Source organism: Pseudorca crassidens, chromosome X (genome assembly GCF_039906515.1).
Source record: "Pseudorca crassidens isolate mPseCra1 chromosome X, mPseCra1.hap1, whole genome shotgun sequence".
In the NCBI taxonomy this organism is placed as follows: domain Eukaryota; kingdom Metazoa; phylum Chordata; class Mammalia; order Artiodactyla; family Delphinidae; genus Pseudorca; species Pseudorca crassidens.
Window position 1 is genome coordinate 39796334 of NC_090317.1, and position 27793 is coordinate 39824126.

Here is a 27793-nt window from a genome sequence, read left to right on the forward strand (position 1 = left end):
CTTTGTGGTTTTCTAAGGTCTTAAGCTACTCTTAGACTTTTAAAGAAATCTTGATCAGACTCTTGATGGACTCTAGTCCATACCCACTAGAAACCCTCAACTGAAAAAAAGTGACCTCTAATTTCCTAGGCTACTAATAAATCAAGTAGTATTCATAGTACCACCATATCTGGTAGCCATGGTGCCTGGTTGTGAGTAGGGTTTACTATTACCACATGAGTTTTCTCTTCAGAATGCTCCACCTGGCTTTTATATGACATATGACTTAAGTTGCTGATAGCTAAGCAGCAAAGTGAAAGCACAGGGCCTCTAAGCCTTGAGGAATTGGCAAATATCTAAGAAAAGTTGTAAATAATCCTTGTTTTGTTGATCATATCATTATTTCACATTCATGGTATGTGTTACATACAGAATTGAAAATTTCATTATCATGTCACTCAAAGAAGCAACACAAGCCCCTGGAGTATATACTTGATTGTGTCTAATTTAAAAAACAAAACTAAAAAAATAATGTTAGCTTCTGGCTGTCCCTGAATTTTTACAAAGGCATCGTAAGTAAGGAATATTAAAGCAGTTTCCTTTGAATGATTGCATTTCTAATATATTCTTGATGTGCAAGGGTAGCTTGATTTTTATTTTTTATTATGAAATATTACTCATTATAAAAAGTTACAGAGAATAATATAGCAAAAACCTTTGTACCAAGCCAGCCATCTTTATCAATTCTTGCCTTTTTTTTTCTTGGCCATGCCACGCAGCTTGTGGGATTTTAGTTCCCCTGACCAGGGATTGAACCCAGGCCCTTGGCAATGAGAGCGCAGAGTCCTAACCACTGGATCGCCAGGGAATTCTCTATCAATTCTTAACAGTTTCCATATATGCCTAATTAAAAAAAAATAAGGCCTTATGGAGACGCCTGAAGACTTTTGTGTATCCCTCCCCAATCCCATTCCTCTTTCTCCTTTCCAGTGGTAACCACGATCCTGTATTTGCTATTTATTGTTCCCATCCGTGTTTTTAATATCTATATATTCATAAACAACATATAGTTTTACATATTTTTTAAATATATAGATGATACCATACTGTACATACCCTTCTACAACTTGCTTTTTTGACTCAATATACATGTTTTTGAAATTTATTTCTAAAGATATAAGGAACTATGTAGCGTTCCGTTGTAGAAAGATACTATAATTCATTTATGCATTCTCCTGAAGATTTTTTCTTTTCATTTTTTTCTGTTATAGACAGTTCTGCAGCAAACATTATTGTACATATCTCCTGTTGCATATGTACAGGAGTTTCTCTAGGACAGGTTTTCAAATTTTAATTTACTATTAGTAGGTCACAACCAGCAATTTTTTAAAGAAATGAAATAGAATAGAAAACATCAAAGTGCATTCCATAGAGTAGTAAGGATGATTATTGTTTCTTGAAGCTTTTGTTTAATATGTGTGTGTGTGATATGTATGTGGGCCAGAATATAAAATGCATTTCTTCCTATACATCTCAGTCAAAAAGGCCAGAAAAATATTGCTCTATTGCAGTGATTCTCAAATGTTAGTGTGCAGCGGAATCACCTGGAAGACTTGTTAAAACACAGATTGCTGGGTTCCGCCCTCAGAATTTTTTGTTCTATACATCTGGAGTAGGGCCTGAGAATTTGCATTTCCAGTTTCCCAGGAGATACTGATGATGTTGCTGGTCTGAGAGTGACATTTTAAGAATCACTGTTCTGTATTACATATCTAGGAGTGGAATTCCTGTGATATAGGGTATGTGTATCTTCACCTCCTTGAGCAGGGTTTAAGAAATCTCTTTTACATCTTTGCTAAGACTTTAAAGTTTTTGACTTTTTATTTTTGCCAGTCTAATGTGTTTGAAAGGTATCTCATGGTTTTAATTTGCATGTTCCTGATTTCCAATGAAGTTATGCATGTATTTATACATTCATTAGTCTTTCAGGAACCTTCTATGAATTGCCTGTTCTGTTTATTTGCCCATTATTTGATTATTTAGTTTTTAATATTATTTATAGATTTTGATTATTTAGTTTTTGATACTATTTATAGATTTTATTTTAAAATTCTGGATACAAACCCTTGCTGCACCTGGTGAGTAGCTTATATTTTTAACATTGTTTCTGATTTCTTTTGTTAAGCAGAAGTCTTTCATTGTAACGTAATTAAATCATCAGTATTTTATTTGATGGTTTGTGCTTTTTGAGACATTTTAAGGAAATCTTTCCCTACAAATCAATAAGAAAAAGAGAAACAACCCAATAAAAATGGCCAGAAGATATGAACAGGCAATTCACAGGGGAGAAAACATGAATGGACAATTAACTTATAAAGTCTCATTAGTAATCAAAGAAATGCAAAATAAACTACAATGAGATACCATTTAACACCCAGGATGTTGGCATACATTTAAAGGCCTGACTGTGCCAAGTATTGGTGAACGTATGGAACAGTAAGAACTCTTAATATACTGCTGGGTGAATACAAATGAGTACAGCCACTTTCAAGAACATTGTGGCAATATCTAGTAAAATGAAAGATGCTCATACACTGTAAGTCAGTAATCCCACTTCTTGGTATCTATCCTAGGGGAACTCTTACACACGCACATTAGATGTTATAAGGATGCTCATAGTAGCATTGTTTATGAACAACATACATGTTCATAAGCAGGAGAATGGATAAAGCATGGTATGTTCATAAAATAGAATACTATACAGAAGAAAAAAATGAATGAAATAGAACTACAGGTATCAACATGGATGAAACTCAAACAATATTGAATCAAAAAAGTTTGTTGCAGACTTTGGGTTTCAGTGCCAACATGTAAAGTGCTTAGAAGTCATCACTGCTCTCTTAGAACAGGAAGAACAGCTGAACGAACTAAAAATCAATGACTTTTCTTGGACCCATCGGGGATTTGACATCAGAGAGCAAACTGCAATCCTGAAATCTGGAGAGACAAGCAATTACAAAGAGTGACAGCCCAGATCTGCTTATCAGGAGCAGAAAGCACTAGAGCCATAAACTGGTAGGAACACTTAAGTGGTAACTTTGACAAATTGCAGGAAGCAGAGTGTAGATTAGTGTTTGAGTAACAAACACCTGGGGGCCACAGTCTATGGGGGTCCCCACATTTTCATGACTTTTACCTTCAGGAACTCCACTGGGTTCTCAGTGTGAAGAGCCAAGAAAAAGTCTCCTGCTCCTGGCATGGTGACAGGAAAAGTAATCAACTTGAAATACAACCAGATCTTCTACTTAACAAGGAGCTATCCAGCAAGTAAAACAACTTTACCAAAGCCTTCTCTAGTGTGGGAGAAGGGAAATTATCCAACTCCAGGCTCCTCTAGCCTTACTGTCTCATCTAAGAGAAAGAGAATAAAAGCTGTGAAATACTTGTGAAGGTTACAGGCTGGGTACATGGGCACAATAAAAGACTGAAACTTAATTATAGGATTGCAGAATGTTTTCCCATACCCCACACCTTACTACCACATCAGCAGGGCTTCAGTACGTTAACTGTGGATTACAGTCGAAAGACCTGCAAGACTCAGACTCTAAGACGTTTTTAGGGAAACCCAAAGAAAACAAGGGAGACAAAAACAAGGACGTTAGAGGAAATTGAAAAACCTCTGACACCTACAGCTAGAGTAAACATTAAACACAGCCCAGCTTCTAGCCAGATTAACATAAAACCTCACATTAATGACTTGTTTATCTCAGTTTCTATTATGTTATGCATTGTGTCTGGTTTTCAACAAAAAAGAAATGATAAGGCATGCTAAAAGAAAAACCACAGTCTCAAGAGACGAAACAAGAAGCATCAGAACCAAACTGAGATACAACGTAGGTTTTTGAATGATCATATATATGGAATTTAAAATAACTATAATTAATATGATAAAGAGTCTGTTAGAAATAGTATACAACATGTAAGAACAAATGGATAATGTAAGCAGAGAGATAGAAACTCTAGAAAGATGCAAGAAATCAAAAACACTATAACAGAAATGATGCCTTTGGGAGTTCCCTGGTGGCCTAGTGGTTGGGATTCTGGGCTTTCATTGCCATGGCCCAGGTTCAATCCCTGGTCAGTGAACTGAGATTCCCGCAAGCCATGCGGCATGGCCAAAAAAAAGAAAAAGAAATAATGCCTTTGATAGGCTCATGAGCAGACTGCATACAGCCAAGGAAAGAATTAGTAAGCTTGAAGTTACGTCAATAGAATCCTCCCAAACTGAAATGAAGAGATTACAAAAAGACTTTAAAAATGTAACGGGGCTACCCTGCTGGCACAGTGGTTGAGAGTCCGCCTGCCAATGCAGGGGACACGGGTTCGTGCCCCGGTCCGGGAAGATCCCACATGCCGTGGAGCGGCTGGGCCCGTGAGCCATGGCCGCTGAGCCTGCGCGTCCGGAGCCTGTGCTCTGCAACGGGAGAGGCCACAACAGTGAGAGGCCCACATACCACAAAAAAAAAAAAAGTAACAGAATATCCAAGGACAATTTCAAAAGGTGTAACATACACATTATTGGAATAGCAGAAGAAGAAAGGAGCAGAAGAAATATTTGAAGTAAGAATGGCTGAGAATTTCCCAAAATTAATGACAGACACCAGACCACAGATTCAGAATCCAAGCAAAGAACACAAAGTAGGATAAATACCAAACAAATACACCTAGGCATATCATGTTCAAACACAGAAAACTGTGAAGACCAAGAGAAAATCTTGAAAATGGCCAGAGAAAAACTCTCTACCTATAGAAGAACAAAGATAATAATTATACTGGATTTCTCATCAGAAACCATGCAAGCAAGAAGAGAGTAGAGTAAAATATTTAAAGTGATGAAAGGAAAAACACCCACCTAGAATTCTGTATCCAGGAAGAACAATCATTTAAAATTGGAAGAAAAATAGTTTATCAAACAAACAAAAACAGGGAATGTACAACAAACTAAATTAATATTGGATTATAACCCAAAGTATAGAATATCTATGAGTCAATACTGATAATAAAATGACTGAATGAATCAATAAATGGGGGAGAGGAGACAAATATCCCATAAAGAAGAATTCTAAATAGTTTATGTAGATGCTCCACCTCAAGGAAGGGAAGCATAACTGCTGACTTCTTAGTTTTGAGCTACTCTTAGTGACTTCTTTCCAAAGAGTACAGTATGGAAATACAGAAGAAAAAAAAAAGTAATGTTGCAGTGTAGAAACCCAGCAAACACTGCCTCAGGTGATTGAAGCGAAGATCAATCATAAATCATGTTGATAGTATGTGTGTTTGATATGATGTGATAAAAATTGTACTTTTTCTCTGTAGTCTTCCTCCTAGTAATCCATAACCACAATATAACCATAGGAAAACGTCAGAAAAATTCTAGTAGTGGGGACTTCCCTGGTGGTCCAGCAGTTAAGAATCCACCTGCCAATACAGGGAACACTGGTTTGATCCCTGGTCCAGGAAGATCCCACGTACCGCGGAGCAACTAAGCCCGTGCGCCACAACTACTGAGCCCACGCTCTAGAGCCCGCAAGCTGCAACCACTGAGCCCACATGCCACAACTACTGAAGCCCGCGCTCTGTAGAGCTCATGCGCCACAACTACTGAGCCCATGTGCTGCAACTACTGAAGCCTGCATGCTCTAGGGCCTGCGTGCCACAACTACTGAGCCTAAGTGCTGCAACTACTGAAGCCCGCATGCCTAGAGCCTCTGCTTTGCAACGAGAGAAGCCGCCACAATGAGAAGCCCATGCACCACAACGAAGAATAGCCTCCCCCTCACCACAACTAGAGAAAGCCCACGTGCAGCAATGAAGACACAGCACAGCCAAAAAATAAATTAAAAAAAAATTCTAGTAGTGGAGCATCCTACAAAATACCCAACCAGTACTCCTCAAAAATGTCAAGATCTTTAAAAACAAGAAAAGCCTGAGAAACTGCCACAGCCAAAAGGAGACTAAAGACATATGAAAACTAAATGTACTATGATATCCTGGATGGGATCCTGGAACAGAAAAAGGACATTAGGGAAAAACTAAGGAAATCTACATAAACTATGGAATTTAGTTAATAATAATGTATCAATATTAATTAATTTCTTTAAAGAAACATACCATAGTAATGTAAGATGTTAATTATAGGAGATATTGGGTGTGGGGTGTATGGGAACTCTTTGTACTACTCAGTTTTTCTATAATTCTAAAACTGTTCTAAAAAATGAAGTATTTTTAAAAAATTTAAACAGGTAGCTGCAGAAAATGCATACAGTATAATACCATATATATAAAGTTCAAAAAATACAAAACAACACTGTTTGTTGCAGAGGGATACCAGGAAGAGCTTCATCTCCTGTTATCACTTGGAGTTTCTGTTTTTCTCTTTCACAGAAATATTTATCTTGTTTTTGGGCCTAGCTGTATCTTTGTGTGTATCTTTGTATATATGAATATATACATATATATATATATGTTGTGGACATATACATACATACATACCCATGTGTATGTATGTATGTATGCATGTATGTGTGTATATTTTTGGAACAGAGAAGATGCATCCAAGCAAGAAGTGACCGAGCCACCTTGACCAGAAGTCCTCTTGATTTTTTAAAAAATGTTCATATCAAAGGGAATAATCTTAGTATGGATCTTTCCTACTTGGTGAGAAACTTGCAGTATTTTTCACATACCTCTCCCTTTCTCTGGTTATTTAATTTGGTGATGCTTTCATAATGAGTATTTCAGAGCCAAAACTCTGCATCACCTGAAATTACTTAAGTGAATCACAAGTCAGTTATTCTATGCCCTTGCCTTTAAGATATGAGTGTGGTTAAATGCTAAATATGTGAACATCCAGCTTCAAAGGCTTTGAGACATAAAGAGTCTACTGCTTATTGCAATGTTTAATATATTTACTCATATGTTTCAATGGTAAGTCATTTAAGCAGGCTCTGTTTTCTAGCTCTTTGCTTTTGCTGCTCCTGTCTGAATTTTTCTCAAGTTTTTTTTAAGCTATAGAGCATATAACTTATGCTAGCCAATGTGTCTCTTTTTTTCTCCTCCAGTGCAATAAAATGCACATAACCTGAGATCTACCTTTAACAAAATTTCAAGTGTACATTACAGTATTGTAAACTGTAGGCACAGTGTTGTACAGATCTCTAGAACTTTTCATCTTGCATGACTGAAATTTATACCCACTGAACAGCAACTCCCTATTTCCTGATCCTCCCAGGCCCTGGAAACTACCATTCTACTTTCTGCTTCAATGACTTTGACTACTGTAGATACCATATATAAGTGAAATTTTGCAGTATTTGTTCTTCTGTGACTGGCTTATTTCACTTAGCATAGTGCCCTCGAATTTCATCCATGTTGTAGCATATGACAAGATTTCCTTCCTTTTTTCTAGCTAAATCATATTCCACTGTATGTATATACCACACTTTTTTATTCATTCATCTGTGGTGGACATTTAGGTTGCTTCCACCTCTTGGCTGTTGTGAATAGTGCTGCAGTAAACATGTGAGTTCTGATATCTCTTCAAGATTCTGATTTTAATTATTTGGATAAGTAACCAGAACTGGGATTCTTGGATCATATGGTAGTTCTATTTTTAATTTTTTGAGGAACCTCCATACTGTTCTCTGTAGGAACTGCACCATTTTCCATTCATACCAAAAGTGCACAAGGGTTCCAATTTATCCACATTCTCATCAACATTTATTTTCTGAATGTGTTCTTTGAAGAAATGCCTATTTAGGTCTTTTGCCCATTTTTTTCAAGTTGTCTTTTGCTGTGAGTTGTGGTAATTCCTTATATATTTTAGATATTAACCTCTAATCAGATATATGGTTTCCAAATATTTCTCCCATTCCGTAGGTTGCCTTTTCACTTTACTGACTGTTTCCTTTGCTGTGCAGAAGTGTTTTAGTGATGTAGTCCCACTTTATTTTTGCTTTTGTTGCCTGTGTTTCTGCTGTAATACCTAAGAAATCATTGCCAAGGCCAGTGTCATGAGGATTTTCCCCTATATTGTCTTCTGGAAGTTTTAGAGTTTCAGGTCTTATGTTTAAATCTTTAATCCACTTTGAGTTGATTTTCGTGTATGATATAAATAAGAGGCCAGTTTTATACTTTTGCATGTGGATATCAACTTTCCCAACGCCATTGGTTGAAGGGACTATCCTTTCCCCATTGTGTATTCTTGCCCCGCTTATTAATCAGTTGACTGTATATGTGTGGGTTTATTTCTGGGCTCTCTATTCTGTTCCATTAGTCTACATGTCTGTCTTTATGCCAGTATCATACTGTTTTGATTATTGTAGATTTGTAATATATTTTGAAATTAAGAAGTGTGAGGCCTCCCCAGTTTTGTTCTTACTTCTCAAGATTGCTCTGGCTATTTGGGGGTCTCTTCTGGTTCCTTATGAATTTTAGGATTGTTTTTCTATTTCTACAAAAAATAACATTGGGATTTTGATACGAATTGCATTAAATCTGTAGACCACTTTGGATAGTGTGGACATTTTAATAATATTGTCTTCTAGTCCATGAACATGGCACATCTTTGAGTTTATTTGTGTTGTCTTTAATTTCTTTCAGCAATGTTTTGTGATTTTCAATGTACAAGTCCTTCACTTCCTTGGTTAAGTTTTTCTTCAATTGAAGTATGTTTGACATACAAAAAAAGCTCTACATATTTAATGTATGCATCTTGGTGGGTTTGAAGATAAATATACAACATGAAACCATCACCAGTACAATGCCCTAAACTTAACCATCACCTCCAGGAATTTCCTCCCTCCATTTTTTCTTTTGATAAGAATATTTAACATAAGATCTATCCTTTTAACAAATTTTTAAGTATCCAATACAGTATTGTTAACTATATATACTCTGCTGTACAATAGATCTGTAGGACTTACTCATCTTGTATAAGTGAAACTATATACCCTTTGATGAACACCTCCTCAATTACCCTTCCTCCTAGCCCCTGGTAAACACGATTCTATTCTCTGCTTCTATGAGTTTGACTATTTTAGATTCATGATATGTGTGGGTCATGTAGTATTTGTTCTTCTGTTTCTGGTTTATTTCATTTAGCATGTCTTCCAAGTTCACCTACGTTGTAGCAAATGACAAGATTTTATTCGTTTTTAAGGCTGGGTAATACCTTGTTGTATTTGTACACCACATTTTCTTTTTATCCATTCATCTGTCAATAGACATTTAGGTTGTTTCCATGTCTTTGCTATTGTGAACAATGGTGCAGTGAACATGGGAATGCAGATATTTCTTCCAGATTCTGATTCCAGTTCTTTTAGATATATAGCCAGAATTGGGATTGCTGGATTATGTGGGTTCTATTTTTGATTTTTTAATGATCTTCCAACTGTTTTCCATTGTGGTTGTACAAATTTACATTTCCACCAACAGTGTACAAGGGTTAAAATTTTTCCACATCCTTACTAACACATCTTTTTTTTTTTTTTTTTTTTGCTTTTGAGTTTCAGGGATCCCTTATATATTTTAGATATTAACCCTTCATTAGATATATGATTTGAAAATACTTTCTCCCATTCTGTAGGTTGCTTTTTAACTTTGCTGATTGTTTCTTTTGCTGTGCATATTGATTTGAATTGATGTAATGACACTTGTCTGTTTTTGCTTTTGTTGCTTGTGCTTTTTCACAGCATATCTAAGAAATTATTGCCAAGGCCAGGGTCAAGATTTTTCTGTTTTCTTCTAGGAGTTTTAGAGTTTCATGTCTTATTTTTAAGTCTTTACTTCCTTTTGAGTTGGGTTTTGTATAGGGTATAAGAGAAGCATCTAATTTCATTCTTTTGTACTGGATATCCAGTTTTCCAAACACCATTTATTAAAAAGGCTATCTTTTCCCCATTGTGTATTCTTGCCCTCCTTGTCTAAGATCAGTTTATGATAAATGTGTGGTTTATTTCTAGGCCCTCTATTCTATTCCATTGGTCAATATGTCTGTTTATTTTTATGCTAGTACCTTACTGTTTTGATTACTGTAGTTTGAAATCAGGATATGTGACACATCCTACTTTGTTCTTCTTCCTCAAGATTGCTCTGTTGATTTGGGGTCTCTTGTGGTTCCATATGAATTTTAGGACTTCTTTTATTTCCATAAAATTTGTAATTGGTTTTTTTTTTGGCTGTGTTGGGTCTTCTTTGCTGCGCACGGGCTTTCTCTAGTCGTGGCGAGCAGGGGCTACTCTTTGTTGTGGTGTGCAGGCTTCTCATTGTGGTGGCTTCTCTTGTTGCAGAGCATGGGCTCTAGGTGCTCGGGCTTCAGTAGTTGTGGTGCAAGGGCTCTAGAGTGCAGGCTCAGTAGTTGAGGCACACAGGCTTGTCACTCCGCAACATGTGGGATCTTCCCAGACCAGTGATCGAACCCGTGTCCCTTGCATTGGCGGGCGGATTATTAGCCACTGCACCACCAGAGAAGTCCCTGTCACTGGGATTTTGATAACAATTGCATTGAATCTGTAGATCACTATGAATAGTATGTACATTTCAACAATATTAATATTTCTAATCCATGAATATGCAATGTCTTTCCATTTATTTGTGTCTTTCAATTTTTTTTAAATGTTTGTTTTTTTTTTACTGAAGTATAATTTACAATGTTGTGTTAGTTTCTGGTGTACAGCAAAGTGATTCAGTTTTTTATACACACACACACACACACACACACACGTATACAGTTAGTCCCGTACATACAAACCTTCAAGTTGTGAACTTTCAGAGATGCAAACGTGTGTTCACATGTCCAGTCATGTAAGTTAGTTCACATGTCTGGCGTACATTGTCACATGCATGCATCCTCTACAAGTGATTATGTTTTTGTGTACTTTACAGTAGTGTATAGAGTACAGTAGTACAGTATCTTTATTTTAAGCCCAGGATGTCCGGAAGCAAGCATAAAAGCAGTGGTGATGTAGCTGGTACTGCTAAGAAGTGCCAAGTGATAACAATGGAAACAAAAGTGAAAATAACTTGAGAGAGTGGAGTGAGGCAAAACAATGGTAGATGTCACTCGTTCTTATAACATGAATCTTTCAACCATCAGCATGATTTTGGAGAACACGGACAAGATCATGTAACATGTGAAGTCTCCTGTGCCAATGATGTCAACAATAGTATCAAAGAAGTGTGGAAAAGTGATGGAGGAGATGGAGAAACTTCTCAGTGTGTGGATGCAGGATCAGCATCTGCGTCAAGTCCCACTCAACTTAATACTGATTTAAGAGAAAGCTAAAAGCCTTTATGAAGACTTGAAGAAGAAACACGGTGAAGAATCCAAGGGCGCATCTTTTAATGCCAGCCATGGCTGGTTTCATCAGTTCAAGGCTAGAGCCAACCTTCACAACATAAAAGTAAGTGGCGAGGCAATGAGTGCAGATAACAGTAGCTGCCTGGGAATTTCCTGAAATGTTTCGAGAAATTATCGATAAAGGTATGTATTTACCCGAGCAGGTTTTTAATGTGGATGAGTCAGGACTGTACTGGAAGAGGAAGCCAGACCGAAGTTACATCAGTAAGGAGGAAAAGTTGATGCCAGGCTATAAAGCAGCAAAGGATAGGCTATCTCTGTTGTTTGGTGGCAGTGCTTCCAGCAATATGAAGCCGAAGCCTCGCTTAGTTTATCATTCAGAGAACCCAAGAGCCCTTAAAACATAGCCAAGGGCTCTCTTCCTATTGTGTGGAAGAGTAACCCCAAAGCCTGGGTTGCACAGCCATTTTCCAGGACTGGTTTTTCCACCAATTTATCCCGGAGGTAGAGAAATATTGCTTGGAGGAGGATGTTCCATTCAACATTCTTTTGCTGCTCAACAATGCTCCAAGCCAACCCCCATTCATGGACGACTTTCATCCCAACATCAAAGTACAGTAGTGCATATGCCACTGAATACTACATCGCTCATCGAACCTATGAACCAGGGAGTTATAGCAACGTACAAGAAATATTATTTACATCACACATCAGGCAGTAAAGGTGAGTGACAAATCAGGAACAACTTGGCGACAATTTTGGAAGGACCATGACATCTACAAGGCCACAAAGAAACATTGACTCTGCTTGGCGTGAGGTTATGGCCGTCACCATGAATGGGGTTTGGAAGAACCTTGGCCCACAGTTTGTTCACGGTTTTCGTGGATTTGAGAAGGTGGATGAGGAGTCCAAAGAGGCCTTCAGCAATGTAGTGACCCTCAACGAGCAGCTGGATGGAGCTAGATCTGCAAGAGGACGACTTCATTGAACTCCTTGCTGTGCAGCATGAGGAGCTTACTAATGAAGACCTGGTGGAATTGGAGGCCCAGAGAAAGGACGAAGAGAGACAAGAGGAAGAAGTAACTGAAGAACCGAAAAGATTCACGATGCAGGAAATGGCAAGGGGATTTTCTTTATTTAAGGAGGCATTGTTAGTTTTTGAGGCATAGGACCCAAACGTAGAAAGGTACACAAAGGTTGCTGCAGCCGTTCAGAATGCAATCCAGTGCTACCGTGTCATCTATGATGAGAAGAAAAGAGCTACTACCCAGACATCACTAGATCATTTTTTTTAAGAGGGTAGATAGAATTGAGTCCAGCAAGGAACCAGAACCTGTGCCATCAACGTCAGGCGTGAGTGAAATTGCAGCTTGCCCTCCATCTCCTGTTGCTGATGGTCCTTCAGCTCTACCATCTCCCACCTCCTCTCCCTCCTCCAGTCAGTAACTCTTCTTGCCTGTTCACTGGATGCCAGCCTCTGTATGCCAGCTGTTGTACTGTACTACTGTACTTTTCAAGGTACTGTACTGTAAGGTATAAAATGTTTTCTTAATTTTTTGTGTTTGTTTTTTATGTATTATTTGTGTGAAAAGTATTATAAACTTATTACAGTACAGTACTAAATAGCCAATTGTGTTAGTTGGGTACCTAGGCTAACTTTGTCAGACTTATGAACAAATTGGACTTAGAACACACTCTTGAAATGGAACTCGTTCATATGTAGGGGACTTACTGTATATAATTTTTCAGATTATTTTCATTATAGTTTATTACAAGTTATTGAATATAGTTCCCTGTGCTATAGAGTAGGATCTTGTTGTTTATCTGTTTTATATATAGTAGCTTCTATCTGCTAATCCCAAACTCCTAGTTTATCCCTCCTCCCTGCCTTTCCTCTTTGGTAACCATAAGTTTGTTTTCTATGTCTGTGAGTCTATTTCTGTTCTGTAAATAAGTTCATTTTTATCATATTTTAGATTCCACATATAAGTGATGTCATATGATATTTGTCTTTGTCTGACTTTCTTCACTTAGTATGACAATCTCTAGGTCCGTCCATGTTGCAGCAAATGTCATTATTTCATTCTGTTTTGTGGCTAGGTAGTATTCCATTGTATATATATACCACATCTTTTTCCATTAATCTGTTGACGTATATTTAGGTTGCTTCCATTTCTTGGCTATTGTAAATAGTGCTGTTATGAACACTGAGGTGCGTGTATCTTTTTAAATTCGAGTTTTCTCCAGATATATGCCCTGGAATGGGATTGCCCGATCATATGGCAACTCTGTTTTTAGTTTTTTAAGGAACCTCCATACTGTTCTCCATAATGGTTACACCAACATACATTCCCACCAACAGAGTAAGAGGGTTTCCTTTTCTCCACACCCTCTCCAGCATTTATTATTTGTAGACTTTTTGATGATGGCCATCCCAACTGGTGTGAAGTGATACATCATTTTAGTTTTGATTTGCATTTCTCCAATAATTAGCGATGTTGAGCATCTTTTCATGTGCTTATTGGTCATCTGTATGTCTTCTTTGGTGAAATGTCTATTTAGGTCTTCCTATTTTTGATTAGGTTGTTTGTTTTTTTGTTATTGAGTTTTATGAGCTGTGTGTATATTTTGAAAAGAAGCCCTTGTCAATTGCATCATTTGCAAATATTTTCTCCCAGTACGTAGGTTGTCTTTTAGTTTTGTTCATGGTTTCCTTTGCTGTGTGAAAGCTGATAAGTTTGATTAGGTCCCATTTGTTTATTTTTGCTTTTATTTCTATTGCCTTGGGAGACTGACCTAAGAAAACATTGGTATGATTTATGTCAGAGAATCTTTTGCCTGTGTTCTCTTTTAGGTGTTTTATGGTATCCTGTCTTATATGTAAGTCTTTAAGCCATTTTGAGTTTATTTTTGTGTATGGCATGAGGCAGTTTTCTAACTTTATTGATTTACATGCAGTTGTCCAGCTTTCCCAACACCACTTGCTGAAGAGACTGTCTTTTCTCCATGGTATATTCTTGCCTCCTTTGTCAAAGATTAATTGATTGTAGATGTGTGTGTTTATTTCTGGGCTCTCTGTTCTGTTACATTAATCTATATGTCTGTTTTTGTGCCAGTACCACGCAGTTTTGATTACTGTAGCTTTGTAATTGTCTGAAGTCCGGGAGGGTTATGCCTCCTGCTTTGTTCTTTTTCCTCAGGATTGCTTTGTCAATTCTGGGTCTTTTATAGTTTCTTATAAATTTTAGAATTATTTGTTCTAGTCTGTGGAAAATGGCATGGGTAATTTGATAGGGATCACATTAAATCTGTAGATTGCTTGAGGTAGTATGGCCATTTTAACAATATTAATTCTTCCAATCCAAGAGCGTGGTATATCTTTACATTTCTTGAAATCATCTTCTGTTTCCTTTATCAGTGTTTTATAGATCTCAGCATATAAGTGTTTCATCTACTTGGTCAGGTTTATTCCTAAGTATTTGATTTTTTTGATGCAATTTTTATTTATTTATTTTTTATTGAAGTGAGTTACAATGTTGTGTTAAATACTGCTGTACAGCAAAGTGACATATATATATATATATATATACACATACACACACACATCCTTTTTCATACTCTTTTCCATTATGGTTTATCACAGGATATCAAATACAGTGGGATAGGATATTTGCTATACAGTAGGACCTTGTTTATCTGTAGCTTTATCCTTTTTTTTTTTTTTTTTACAAAGGAACTGTTTATTAACTAACATGTAATTCTACTAACTTTCTATGTCTCATGGTCATAACCACTGTCAGGATGTTGTTAAGGCCACTGTGTCCCCTTTATGAGATCCATAAGAAGAAACTGCTGACTCGTCTTTTTTTTTTCTTTAAAACATCTTTATTGGAGTATAATTGCTTTACAATGCTGTGTTAGTTTCTGCTGTATAACAAAGTGAATCAGCTATGTGTATACATATATCCCCATATCCCCTCCCTCTTGCGTCTCCCTCCCACCCTCCCTATCTCACCCCTCTGGTGGTCACAAAGCACCGAGCTGATCTCCCTGTGCTATGCAGCTGCTTCCCACTAGCTATCTGTTTTACATTTGGTAGTGTATTTATGTCCATGCCACTCTTTCACTTCATCCCAGCTTACCCATCCCCCTCCCTGTGTCCTCAAGTCCATTCTCTACATCTGTGTCTTTATTCCTGTCCTGCCCCTAGATTCATCAGAACCTTTTTTTTTTAGATTCCATATATATGTGTTAGCATACGGTATTTGTTTTTCTCTTTCTGACTTACTTCACTCTGTATGACAGACTCTAGGTCCATCCACCTCACTACAAATAGCTCAATTTAGTTTCTTTTTATGGCTAATATTCCATTGTGTATATGTGCCACATCTTCTTTATCCATTCATCTGTTGATGGACACTTAGATTGCTTCCATGTCCTGGCTATTGTAAATAGTGCTGCAGTGAACATTGTAGTACATGACTCTTTTTGAATTATGGTTTTCTCAGGGTATATGCTCAGTAATGGGATTGCTGGGTCATACAGCAGTTCTGTTTTTACTTTTTTAAGGAACCTCCATACTGTTCTCCCTAGTGGCTGTATCAGTTTACATTCCCACCAACAGTGCAAGAGTGTTCCCTTTTCTCCACACCCTCTCCAGCATTTATTGTTTGTAGATTTTTTGATGATGGCCATTCTGACTGGTGTGAGGTGATACGTCATTGTAGTTTTGATTTGCATTTCTCTAATGATTAGTGATGTTGATGATGTAATTTTTAAAGGGATTTTTTTAAACTTTCCCTTTCTGATATTTCATTGTTAGTATAAAGAAATTCAACAGATTTCTATATGTTAATCTTGTATCCTGTTACCTTGCTGAATTTGCTTATCAGTTCTAGTAGTTCTTGTATGGAGTCTTTAGGGTTTTCTATATATAGTATAATGTCATCTGCATATAATGACAATTTTACCTCTTCCCTTCCAATTTTGATACCTTTTGTTTCTTTTTACTGTCTGATTTCTGTGGCTAGGACTTGCAGTCCTATGTTGAATAGAAGTGGTGAAAGTGGTCATCATTGTCTTGTTCCAGATTTTAGTAGGAAGGCTTTTCACTGTTAAGTATTATGTTGACTGTGGGTTTGTCATAAATAGCTTTTCTTATGTTGAGATATGTTCGCTCTGTACCCACTTTGATAAGAGTTTTTATCATGAATGGATGTTGAATTTTATCAAATGCTTTTTCTGCATCTGTTGAGATGATCGTGTGTTTTTTGTCTTTTCTTTTGTTGATGTGGTGTATCACATTGATTAATTTGCATATGTTGAACCATCCTTGTGACCCTGAGATGAATCCAACTTGATCATGGTGTATGATCCTTTTTATGTGTTGTTGGATTTGGTTTGCTAATATTTTGTTGAGAATTTTTTGCATCTATGTTCATCAAAGATACTGGCCTGTAATTTTCTTTTATGGTAGTGTCTTTGTCTGGATTTGGTATCAGGATGATGGTGTCTTCATAGAATGACTTTGGTAGTGTTCCGTACTCTTCAGTCTTTTGGAAGAGTTTGAGAAGGATTGATATAAGTTCTTCTTTGTATGTTTGGTAGAATTCCCCAGTGAAGACAACCAGTCCTGGACTTTTTTTTTGCAGAGAGTTTTTTTAAATTACAGATTCTATTTCACTTCTAGTGATTTGTCTGTTCAAACTATCTATTTATTTTTGATTCAGGTTTGGTGGACAAGTTTCTAGAAACTTGTCCGTTTCTTCTAGGTTGTCCAATCTGTTGGCATATAATTGTTTATAGTATTCTCTTATGGTTTTTTTGTATTTCTGCAGTATCAGTTGTGATTTCTCCTCATTTATTTGGGTTCTCTCTCTTTTCTCATTGAGCCTGACCAGAGGTTTGTCAGTTTTGTTTACATTTTCAAAAAAACAGCTCATGGCTTATTGATTTTTTCTCTTGTTTTTTGATACCTATTTTATTTATTTCCTCCCTGATCTTTATTATTTCCTTCCTTCTGCTGACTTTAGGTTTTGTTTGTTCTTCTTTTTCTAATTCTTTTAGGTGGTAGGTTAGGTTGTTTATTTGAGATTTTTCTTGTTTTTGAGGAAGGGATTTATCACTACGAAGTTCCCTCTTTGGACTGCTTTTGCTGCATTCCATAGATTTTGTATGGTTGTGTTTTCATTGTCTTTTGTCTCAAGGTATTTTTTAACTTCCTCTTCGATTTCATTGTTTTTGACCTATTGCTTTTTTAGTAGCATGTTTCATGTCCATGTAATCATTTTTTTTCTCGTTTCTCTTTCTGTGGTTGATTTCTAGTTTCATGCTGTTGTGGTCAGAAAAGATGCTTGAAATAATCCCTGGCCTCTTAAATTTGTTGAGGCTTGTTTTGTGTCCTAGTATGTGGTCTGTCCTAGAGAATGTTCCAGTGTGCACTTGAAAAGAATGTGTATTCTGGTTGTTGTTGTTGTTTTGTTTGATTTGGTGGTTTTTGTTTTTGTTTTTTTTTGGATGCAATGTCCTGAAAATATCAATTAAGTCTGTCTGTTCTGTTGTGTCATTTTGTTGCCTTATTGATTTTCTGTCTGGAATATCTGTCCATTGATGTCTTTTGAGATGATTTGTGATTTTTATCCTTCATTCTGTTAATGTGTTGTATCTTATTGACTGATTTTCATATGTTGAACCATCCTTGCATCACAGGGATAAATCCCATTTGGTCATGATGTGTGATCCTTTAAATGTGCTTTTGAATTCAGTTTACTAGTTTTCTGTTAAGGATTTTTGCATCTGTATTCATCAGGGATATTGGCCTGTAGTTTTCTTTTCTTGTAATGTCTTTTTCTGCTTTTGGTCAGGGTAATGATAGCCTCATAAAATTAGTTTGGGAGTGTTTCCTCCTCTTCAGTTTTTTGAAAGTGTTTGAGGAGGATTGGTATTAATTCTTCTTTAAATGTTAGGTAGAATTCACCTGTGAAGCCATCTGGTCCTGAGCTTTTCTTTGTTGATTACTGAATCAATTTTATTGCTAGTTATATATCTATTCAGATTTTCTATTTCTTCATGATTTTGTCTTGGTAGGTTTTATGTTTCTAGGAATTTATCCTTTTTTCTAGGTTATCCAATTTGTTGGCATATAATTATCAGAGTAGTCTCTCATAATTCTTTTTTATTTCTGTGGCATCCATTGTAGTGACTCCTCTTTCACAGCTAATTTTATTTGAGTCTTCTTTTTTTTCTTAGCCTAACTAAAGGTAGTCAATTTTGTTGATCTTTTTAAAAAACAGCTCTTAGTTTGGTTGATTTTTTTCTATGATTTTTCTAATCTCTATTTCATTTATTTCTGTTCTAATCTTTATTATTTCCCTCTGATAACTTTGAGCTTAGTTTATTCTGTTTTTTCTAGTTCCTTGAAGTATAGAGTTAAGTTGTTTGAGAGCTTTCTCCTCTTTTAATTTAGGCACTTAATGCTATAAAATTCCCTCTTAGCATTGATCTTGCTGCATCCAATAAATTTTGGTATATTATGGTTTCATATTCATTTGTCTCAAGGTATTTTCTAATTTCCCTTTTGATTTCTTCTTTGACCCATTAGTTGTTCTAGAGTATTTTTGTTTAGTTTCCACAAATTTGTGAATTTTCTAGTTTTTCTTCTGCTATTGAAAGTGAGGTATTGAGATCTCCTAGTAATATTGTGTTGCTTTCTGTTTCTTCCTTCAGTTTTCTCAATGTTTGCTTCATATATTTAGGTGCTCTGATGTTGGATGTATATATATTTATAGTAGTTATATCTTCCTGGTGAAATTGACCTTTTTATCGTTATATAATATCCTTTTTTGTTTCCTTTGAAAGTTTTTTACTTAAAGTCTATTTTATCTTATATAAGCATGGCCAACCCTGCTCTTTTTTGGTTACAACTTGCATGGAATTTATTTTTCTATCCTTTCATTTTCAGCCTATGTATGGCCTTAAATCTAAAGTGAGTTTCTTGCAGACAGCACATAGTCAGATCTTGGTTTTTCTTTGTTCAGCCACTCTATGTCTTTGATTAGGGAGTTTAATCCATTTATAGGTAAAGTAATTATTGATAGGGAGGACTTACTATTGCCATTTATTCGTTGTTTTCTGTATTGTAGCTCTTTTGTTGCTCTTTTTCTTTCTTGAGGTCCTCCTTTGTATTTCAGTGAATTTTTGGTAGTGAAGTGCTTTTTTCCTTTCTCATTTTCTTTTGTGTATCCTCTATAGGTATTTTCTTTATAATTACAATGGAACTTACCCAAAACATCTTATAACAATCTATTTTAAGCCGATAAGAATTAAGTTCAGTCACACTTAAGAGCTCTTTTTTGTTTTCTTGAATATTTCTTTTTTTAATAGCATCCCATTCATAATAGATAGAATATTTTCTCTTATTTCTCTGAGGGTATTAGTGATGGCTTTTTGAAGTGTTTTTTTTTTTTCGTCCTTGCATAGTTTCTGTTTTCTCCCATTTGCTTTCATTTCTTTGTTTGCTCTGTTCTCTTTCACATTAGAGGCTTTTCTCAGATGCCTGATAATCTGTGCTCATATTTATGAGTAGGGGCCAAAAACAGATTGGAAGCTCTGAGCAAATGAGTGATCCTTATTGACTTTGAGCTTCACTTAAAGTCATCTGGCTTGTCCATTTCTTGGAGAAATTCCACATCCAAAATCAGCATTTTTAGATCTTTCTTCTTGGGGTAATCAGATTCCCCAGAGAAGACTTCAGAACTCTTGCATGGGAGGGTACCACCAGCATTGTGGGAGCCTAATGGGAGGAAGTGTTTGGGGTATCCTCATCATTCAGAATGCATTATTTCTCTTAATCTCCTAGTTTTTAGGAACAGTATTCTCATCCTCAACTGTATCTAGCTCTCCCTGTGTTCAGAGAATGAACCTCCAGTATTCACCAAGATTGGGAGTGGTCTTTACCCAGTAGCATATTATAGGGGAGGTGTTTAAAGATCTAATCTATTTTTAAAGAGTTTTCAACCTACCCACCTTATCTTAACCCCAGCTCTTTACATCCATTTCCAGAGACACCTGAATATATCAGTTCCTAAAATGTTTGAGGATTCTTAGGTGTAGATTGGGTTAGTTCCTGGCTTTCCCCACTGCTGGTTTAAGATTCAGCTTTCTTGAGTACACTCGTTCAGTTATTTTCCAGCTTCCAGAATATTGTTGCTATTGCCTCCTTTCCTTGTTCTTCCTTACCTTGTCAGTTTGTATTAAAAAAAAAAGTCTCTATAGTTTTTGGAGAGTTTTCTGGAGGGATTGAAATTAGATGCATGTGTTCAATCCACCATCTTTATCTGAAACTAACTAATTCCTACCACAATTAAATAGTTGCCTTACCTCCCTAATGTGTTATTTCTGGTGATCCTTGGTTTATATTAGGTGTTATACCTGAAGAACCTTAGCCCTCGGGTGACCGAAAGAGATCTTGTCTCATTATTCGCTCGGTTCCAGGAGAAGAAAGGACCTCCAATTCAATTCCGAATGATGACTGGACGAATGAGGGGGCAGGCTTTTATCACTTTTCCCAGTAAGTAGTTTCATCTGGATAATTACTCAGTTGTAGCATAAGTTCATTAGTGACTACTTATCCCCTCTCTTGTTTAGGTATAGCGCTTTGATTTCTCTACAGCACATGAGAAGTATGTGCTTGGCCAAGCACATGGGAGGAAGGGAAGAGAACTAAGGAAAACATGTTTTTAATTTTTCTCGACTTTCCCTTCTGTGCTTCCTCTCCTCCTTTGACAGTGCACGGCCACTTTATACCTTTGTCCTCACTTTTCCTCAGTCTTGGCACTTCCTACTCACGCCATCAAAATTTACTTTCCCTTTGCTGAAAATAGTATTTCTAGTCCAAGTTATAATTATGTTAATTATTAATATATTGGTATTCTGATCAGAACACTCGTACTTGCATTATGCCCTATTCCTTTAGGACTAAGAGACTGCAAGATATTATGCTATTATGCTATATTATGCTAATGCATTACTAATTCATAATTAACTAGTAGGTGATATATTCTTTTAACTATTGTTTGCATCTTAATACATGATTTCAGTATCCTAAGCCAAAGGGAGAAATAATACAGGCATATCTCAGAGATATTACAGATTCGGTTCCAGACCACTGCAATAAAGTGAATATCCCAGTGAAGCAAGTCACATGAATATTTTGGTTTCCTAGCACATGTAAAAGTTATGTTTGTACTATACTGTAGTCTATTAAGTGTGCAGTAGCATTTTGTCTAAAAAAACAATGTACATAACTTAAAAATACTTTCTTGGTAAAAAATGCTAGCCATCATCTGACAGTGCAAGGTTGCTAGAAACCTTAAATTTGAGGGAAAAAACTGCAATATCTGCAAAGCATAATAAAGCAAAGTGCAGTTAAAAAGTTATACCTGTATAGGAATTTCAGTTCCTATGACAGACCAGACTTTCTTTTTTTGGTGGAGGCTGGGTAGGAGCTGTGCCTTTTATTATCCCTAAAGTATCATCATTTATATACAGCCTAGTAATCTATTTAAAGGGAAGTGCTTTTATACATGAGCAGTGCCAAACTCCTCTGCATTCTTTTCATACAGCATTGTACCATCTTTCCTATCTCATTGAAGGTTTGTGGATCCTCAACGCTAGTGATTTTTAGTCTTTTCAAGTGTGAGAACCCTTTTTAAACTTATAAAATTACTTCATGCACCCCCACCTAATATGATCTATTAATTGAAAACATATGTAATAAAAAGGCTTTATACACTAAGTACTTCTAAATAAATAACCATTTTAGTAATTATACATGCATTTGAAAATTTGTAGTGCATACATATATGAGACATAAATTGGTTCAATCTAAAAACATTGCTTGTCCACTTATGATTTCACAGACTCTAGGCAGTAATTCCATTCCTTCCTAATTTCCCACATCCAGGCTCTGAGACCCATAAATCAAATCCTCCTGCTATATGCTATATACTCTTACACCTCAAGCTTCCATATGCCTGCAAGCATTCTTAAACTTACTTATCCTAATGAGGGCTCCTACAACCACTCTCCTACAACCACTCTCCTACAACCACTCCTACAACCACTCTCTGATCAAGAGGAAAAAGTAGCAAAATGTCCTCAATACCATGATAACTTCTTTTATTTGTCTTCCCCATTTTGAAAATGATTTCATTCTTACAGTACCTATAATCTGTTATCTAAGATAGAGGTTTGTGTATTATTAGTTATAGCTTAACCCTCTTTAACACACTGTCTGTATCCTTGTTTCTTTACCTATATGATTGAATTAGGAGAAGCTCTCAAACATCCATTTTAAGATTTTATTGTTGTTATTCTTAGCCATTAGTTTAATCTTGCTGAGTTATTACAAATTTGAGATTGTAGAAAACCCAATAAAATCAAATAATTACGTGGCCTTATAGCCTACACTGAACTCCAAGGCAAAACAACATAAACTAGACTTGGAATAAAATCGATTAAGCCACATATAAACTGATGTTTTTTCTTTCTCTTTTAGATACAGAAATAGCATGGCAAGCATTGCGTCTAGTAAATGGATATAAACTACGTGGGAAAATATTGGTGATAGAATTTGGAAAGAACAAAAAGCAGCAGTCAGATCTCCAGGCTGCTTCTCTAATATCATCTACTACAGATAATACTACAGAAATCAGTGGCAGCTAGAAGACATAAAGATTGTGAGTCCCAGGAGGTCTTTCTTGCATCAGAATCTAAGATCTAGGATTTGTATATAGATAGCAATTTATTTGGAATTGAAGAAGAGAAGCTAACTGAGGGAGAGAAAACTGAATTAAAATCCCTTTCAGCTTTTGGAAAGAATTGGTAGAAAACATTTTCTATAATCAAACACTCTCTGGGATAGACAATATAATGAGTATGGAGGATAGGGAATAAAGAGTATCATTTTCTCAGGATAAATTACAGTAGATTACTTCCAAGGGTTTTTTTTTAATCATTATAATTTATATGAGGTCTTAAATATTTGTCCCTTGAGATAACATTCTTTCAAGACTGGCTCCTATATATACAAAACTAAAAAATGAATTAAGTGTTGAAATATTTATTTATAGAGCCCATTTGTCCCTAAATTTATTTTCCTAGTAAATAAATGACCAAGACTCCAGGCCTAAACATCAGCAAATGCTCTTGAATGAGACCTATCAGCAGTAACAGTAGGTAGTTTTCTTAAGTTAGTCAACATATTTAATGGACATTTCCCTATTAAGTTATCACTGTCTTCAAATAGCTTTATATTTTTTCTAATGAAAGAATTTAGATCAAAACATTAATGTTCTCATAGTCATTTAAGCTAGCTACCATTGAGTAATGATTGAATTAAAAGCAATAAACATTGAATCATTGTCTATTACATGTTAGAGATTAGATATATTAATTTTAGAAGAGGAACATACTAGCAAAGAATAACTAAAGAGGGGTAGAAATAAAGAGCTCTCTAGAAGAGAGACAGCCTACCCCAAATCCCCCAGTTGTTTGTTCGTAGTTGCTGGAGAATAGAAAGATGATATGATATAGAGGAAGTAGTACAAACTTTGGAGTCAGACCTGTTTGAACTTCACAGCCATACTTACCACTCTGTGACTTTGGCAAGTCACTTAATCTGAGCCTCAGTTTTCTCATCTATAAAAATGACGATAATAATACTACTTACCTCATTGGGTTGTGATGTTTAATGGGATAATTGTATCCAGGTTGAAGATCAGAAAGAAAAAATAATGAAAATTTAATGGGGTAAAGAACCATTAAGCACTCCAACATACTTGTAATGGGAATATCAGAGAAAGAAAGGAGCAGAAAAAATATTCCAATAAATAATGGCTGTAAAATCCCAAATTTGATGAGAAACATTATCTACACATCTGAGAAATCTCAGTGAACCCCAATTAGGATAAATAAGAAGAAATCAACAAACATACCATAATAAGAATGCTAAAACCCAAAGACAAAGAGAAACTTTTGAAAGCAACATGAGACAACTGAAGCAACTTACAAGGGAACCTCAATAAGAGTAATAGATGACTTCTCATCAGAAACAATGGAGGTGGCAGTGGGAAAACATATTCAAGTGCTGAAAGAAAAAGACTGTCAATATAGAATCCTATATTCAATAAAGCTGTTTTTCAAAAATGAAGATGAAATAAAGACATTCCCACATAGTCAAAAACTGAGAGACTATGTTGCTGTCAGGCCTGACTTACAGGAAATGTTAAAGGAAGTTCTTCAGGTGGAAAGCAAGTGACCTCAGACGGTAATTTGAATCTACACATCCAAAAAATTAGCATGGGTAAAGGTAATTATGTAATTATAAAAGACAGTCAAAATACATTTTTCCTTTCTTAATTGATTTAAAAAGCTATTTTATAAGACAATATGTATATAGTTGCATTGTTGGATCTATAACATATAAAACTGTAATATATTTACCAATAACAAGACAAAGGAAGTGGGTGGAAACAAAGCTGTATTGGATTAAAGAAATGACTCTAAAATGGTAACTCAAATCCATAGGAACAAATGAAGAAAATAAGAAATGGGAAATAAGGTTAATATTAAAAAGTTGTAAATATATACTTGTTCTTTCTTTCAGCTTCTTTAAAAGACATAAAATTATATTAAGTAATAATTATAATGATGTATTGTTGGGTTTGTAATATAGAAATAATAATAACAATAATACCACAAAAAGTGAGAAAAGGAGTAGGTTTATATAGCAATAAGGTTTTTATATCTCATTGGAATTTAGTTAGTATATAGCTGAAGCCAATTAAGTTAAGATGTGTATGGTAAACCCTAGAGCAACCACTAAAGAAATAACTAAAAATATATAGTGAAAATATTAAAGACGTTTAAATGTTTTATTAGAAAACATTCAAAGCAAAAGAAAGCAAAAAGAGGAATGGAGGGCTTCCCTGGTGGTGCAGTGGTTGAGAGTCTGCCTGCCGATGCAGGGGACACGGGTTCGTGCCCCGGTCTGGGAAGATCCCACATGCCACGGAGCAGCTGGGCCCATGAGCCATGGCCGCTGAGCCTGCGCGTCCGGAGCCTGTGCTCCGCAGCAGGAGAGGCCACAACAGTGAGAGGCCCACGTACCACAAAAAACAAACAAACAAACAAACAAAAAAGAATGGAGAAACAAAAGCTTGAGACATATAGAAAAGAAACCGTAAAATGGCAGTCGTAAGTCCACCTATGTTAATAATAAATATGAATGGATTAAACAATCCAATCAAAAGGCAGAGATCATCAAACTGGAAAAAAAAAAAAGACTTACCTCTATGCTTTTTATTGGATTCACACTTTAGATTCAAGGATACAGACTGAAGGTTAAAGGATAGAGAGAAATATCAGGCAAATGGCAACTATAAGAAAGCTGGAGTGGCTATACTATTATCTAAAGTCTATTTAAAATGGACTTTAAAACAAAAAATGTCACTGTAGATAAAGAGTGACATCTTATATTGATAAAAGTCAATCCATCAGAAAGATATAACAATTAGAAACACATATTAACCTAACAACAGAGTACCAAAATACATGAATCAAAAACTGAAATGTGGCTTCCCTGGTGGCGCAGTGGTTGAGAGTCCGCCTGCCGATGCAGGGGACACGGGTTTGTGCCCTGGTCCAGAAGGATCCCACATGCCACGGAGCAGCTGGGCCCGTGAACCATGGCCGCTGAGCCTGTGCATCCAGAGCCTGTGCTCCGAAACGGGAGAGGCCACAGCAGTGAGGGACCCGCGTACCACACACACAAAAAAAAACCTGAAATGAATGGAGAAATATAAAAGTATACAATAAGAGTTGGGGAATTACGTACCCCATTGTCAATAAGATCTAGACAGAAGATGAACAAGGGAATAAAAGACTTGAACAATGCTATAAATCAACTAGACCTTAAAGAGACTTATGGAACACTTCACCTAACAAGAGCAGAATACACATTCTTCTCAAGTGCACATGAAACATCTCCAGGATAGACCATATCACATACCATAAAACAAACCGCAATAAATTAAAGTGGATTAAAACTATGCAAAGTATGTTCTCTGACCACATGGAATGAAGTTAGAAATCAGTAACAGAAAGTTGGGAAACACAAATATGAATTAGACACACTTTTAAATGACCAGTGGGTTAAGGAAGGAATTACAAGATTAATTTGAGATGCGTGAAAATGAACACACAAAATGCCAAAACTTCTGGGATACACCTAAAGCAGTGCTTAGAGAGAAATGTATAAGTACAAATGCCTATAATTTAAAAGAAGAAAGATAACATATCAATAACCTCACTTTACACCTTAAGACACTGGAAAAAGAGACTAACTAGAAAAAGCAGAAGGAAGGAAATAAGAGATTAGATAAATGTATAGAGAATAAAAAGTCAACAAAACCAAAAGTTGGTTCTGTATAAAGACCAACAAAAGTGATAAACCTTTCAGTAGGTTGACCAGGAAATAAAGGAGATTCAACTTACTAGGATCAGAAATGAAGGCGGGAACATTGCTACCAACCTTATAAAAATTTAAAACAAAAATTATGAAGGAACACTATGAACAATTTTATGCCAATAAATTAGGTAACTTACTTGAAATACAAAAATTCCTAAAAATACATGAATTACTGAAACCAATTGTTGGTGGGGGGGGGGGGGACAAAGAAAATCTGAAGATAACCTGTAACAAGTAAAGTGGTTAATTAGTAATTTTTTAAAATACCCATAAAGAAAAGCATAGGCTCAAATGGATTCTTAGATTAATTCTCACAAACATTAAAGAAGAATTAATACAAGTTCTTCACAAACCCTTCCAAAAAGTAGAAAAGGAGGGAACACTTCTGATATATGCTACAACGTGGAAGAACCCTGAAAACATGCTAAATGAAAGAAGCCACTCCAAAAGGCTATATATTATATGATTCTAAATATACAGTGACAGAAAGTAGATTAGTGGTTGCTTAGGGCTTCAGGTAATAGCTGAAGTGTATGGAGTTTCTTTAGAACTTGATGAAAATGTTCTAAAATTGTGGTGATGATTGTACAACTCTGAATATACTACAAATCATGAATTGTACACTTTAAATGGGTGAATTTTATCTTACCTGAATTATATTTTAATAAAGTCACACACACGTACAAATACTGGTTATAACCTAAATGTCCATCAGTATGAGAATGGATAAATTATGGCACATCCATTTAGTGGAATACTATACAGGCATTAAAATAATGGATATATCTATTAATGCATTCTGACCTGTATGATGTCCAGGATTTTGTAATAAGTTAAAAAGTTATATATATGTGTGTGTGTGTGTGTATACATATATGTACACACACACACACACACACATATATGTGTATATATATATATAATAC

General features: G+C 35.9%; 1 protein-coding gene across 3 annotated transcripts in view; it reads left to right on the forward strand.

Moving 5' to 3' along the window:
* Positions 1 to 27065, forward strand: part of RBM41 (RNA binding motif protein 41) — a 68658-nt gene extending 41593 nt beyond the window's left edge. For 2 of the 3 annotated variants that reach the window (XM_067723684.1, XM_067723685.1), the window contains 2 exons: positions 20759 to 20906; positions 22896 to 27065. In XM_067723684.1, coding sequence (XP_067579785.1) covers positions 20759 to 20906; positions 22896 to 23062 — 315 coding nt within the window. In that variant the 3' untranslated portion in view covers positions 23063 to 27065. Of the gene's footprint in view, positions 1 to 6582; positions 6697 to 20758; positions 20907 to 22895 lie in introns of all 3 variants that reach the window. The other variant, XM_067723683.1, reaches the window with a different exon arrangement.
* Positions 27066 to 27793: the final 728 nt, after the last annotated feature.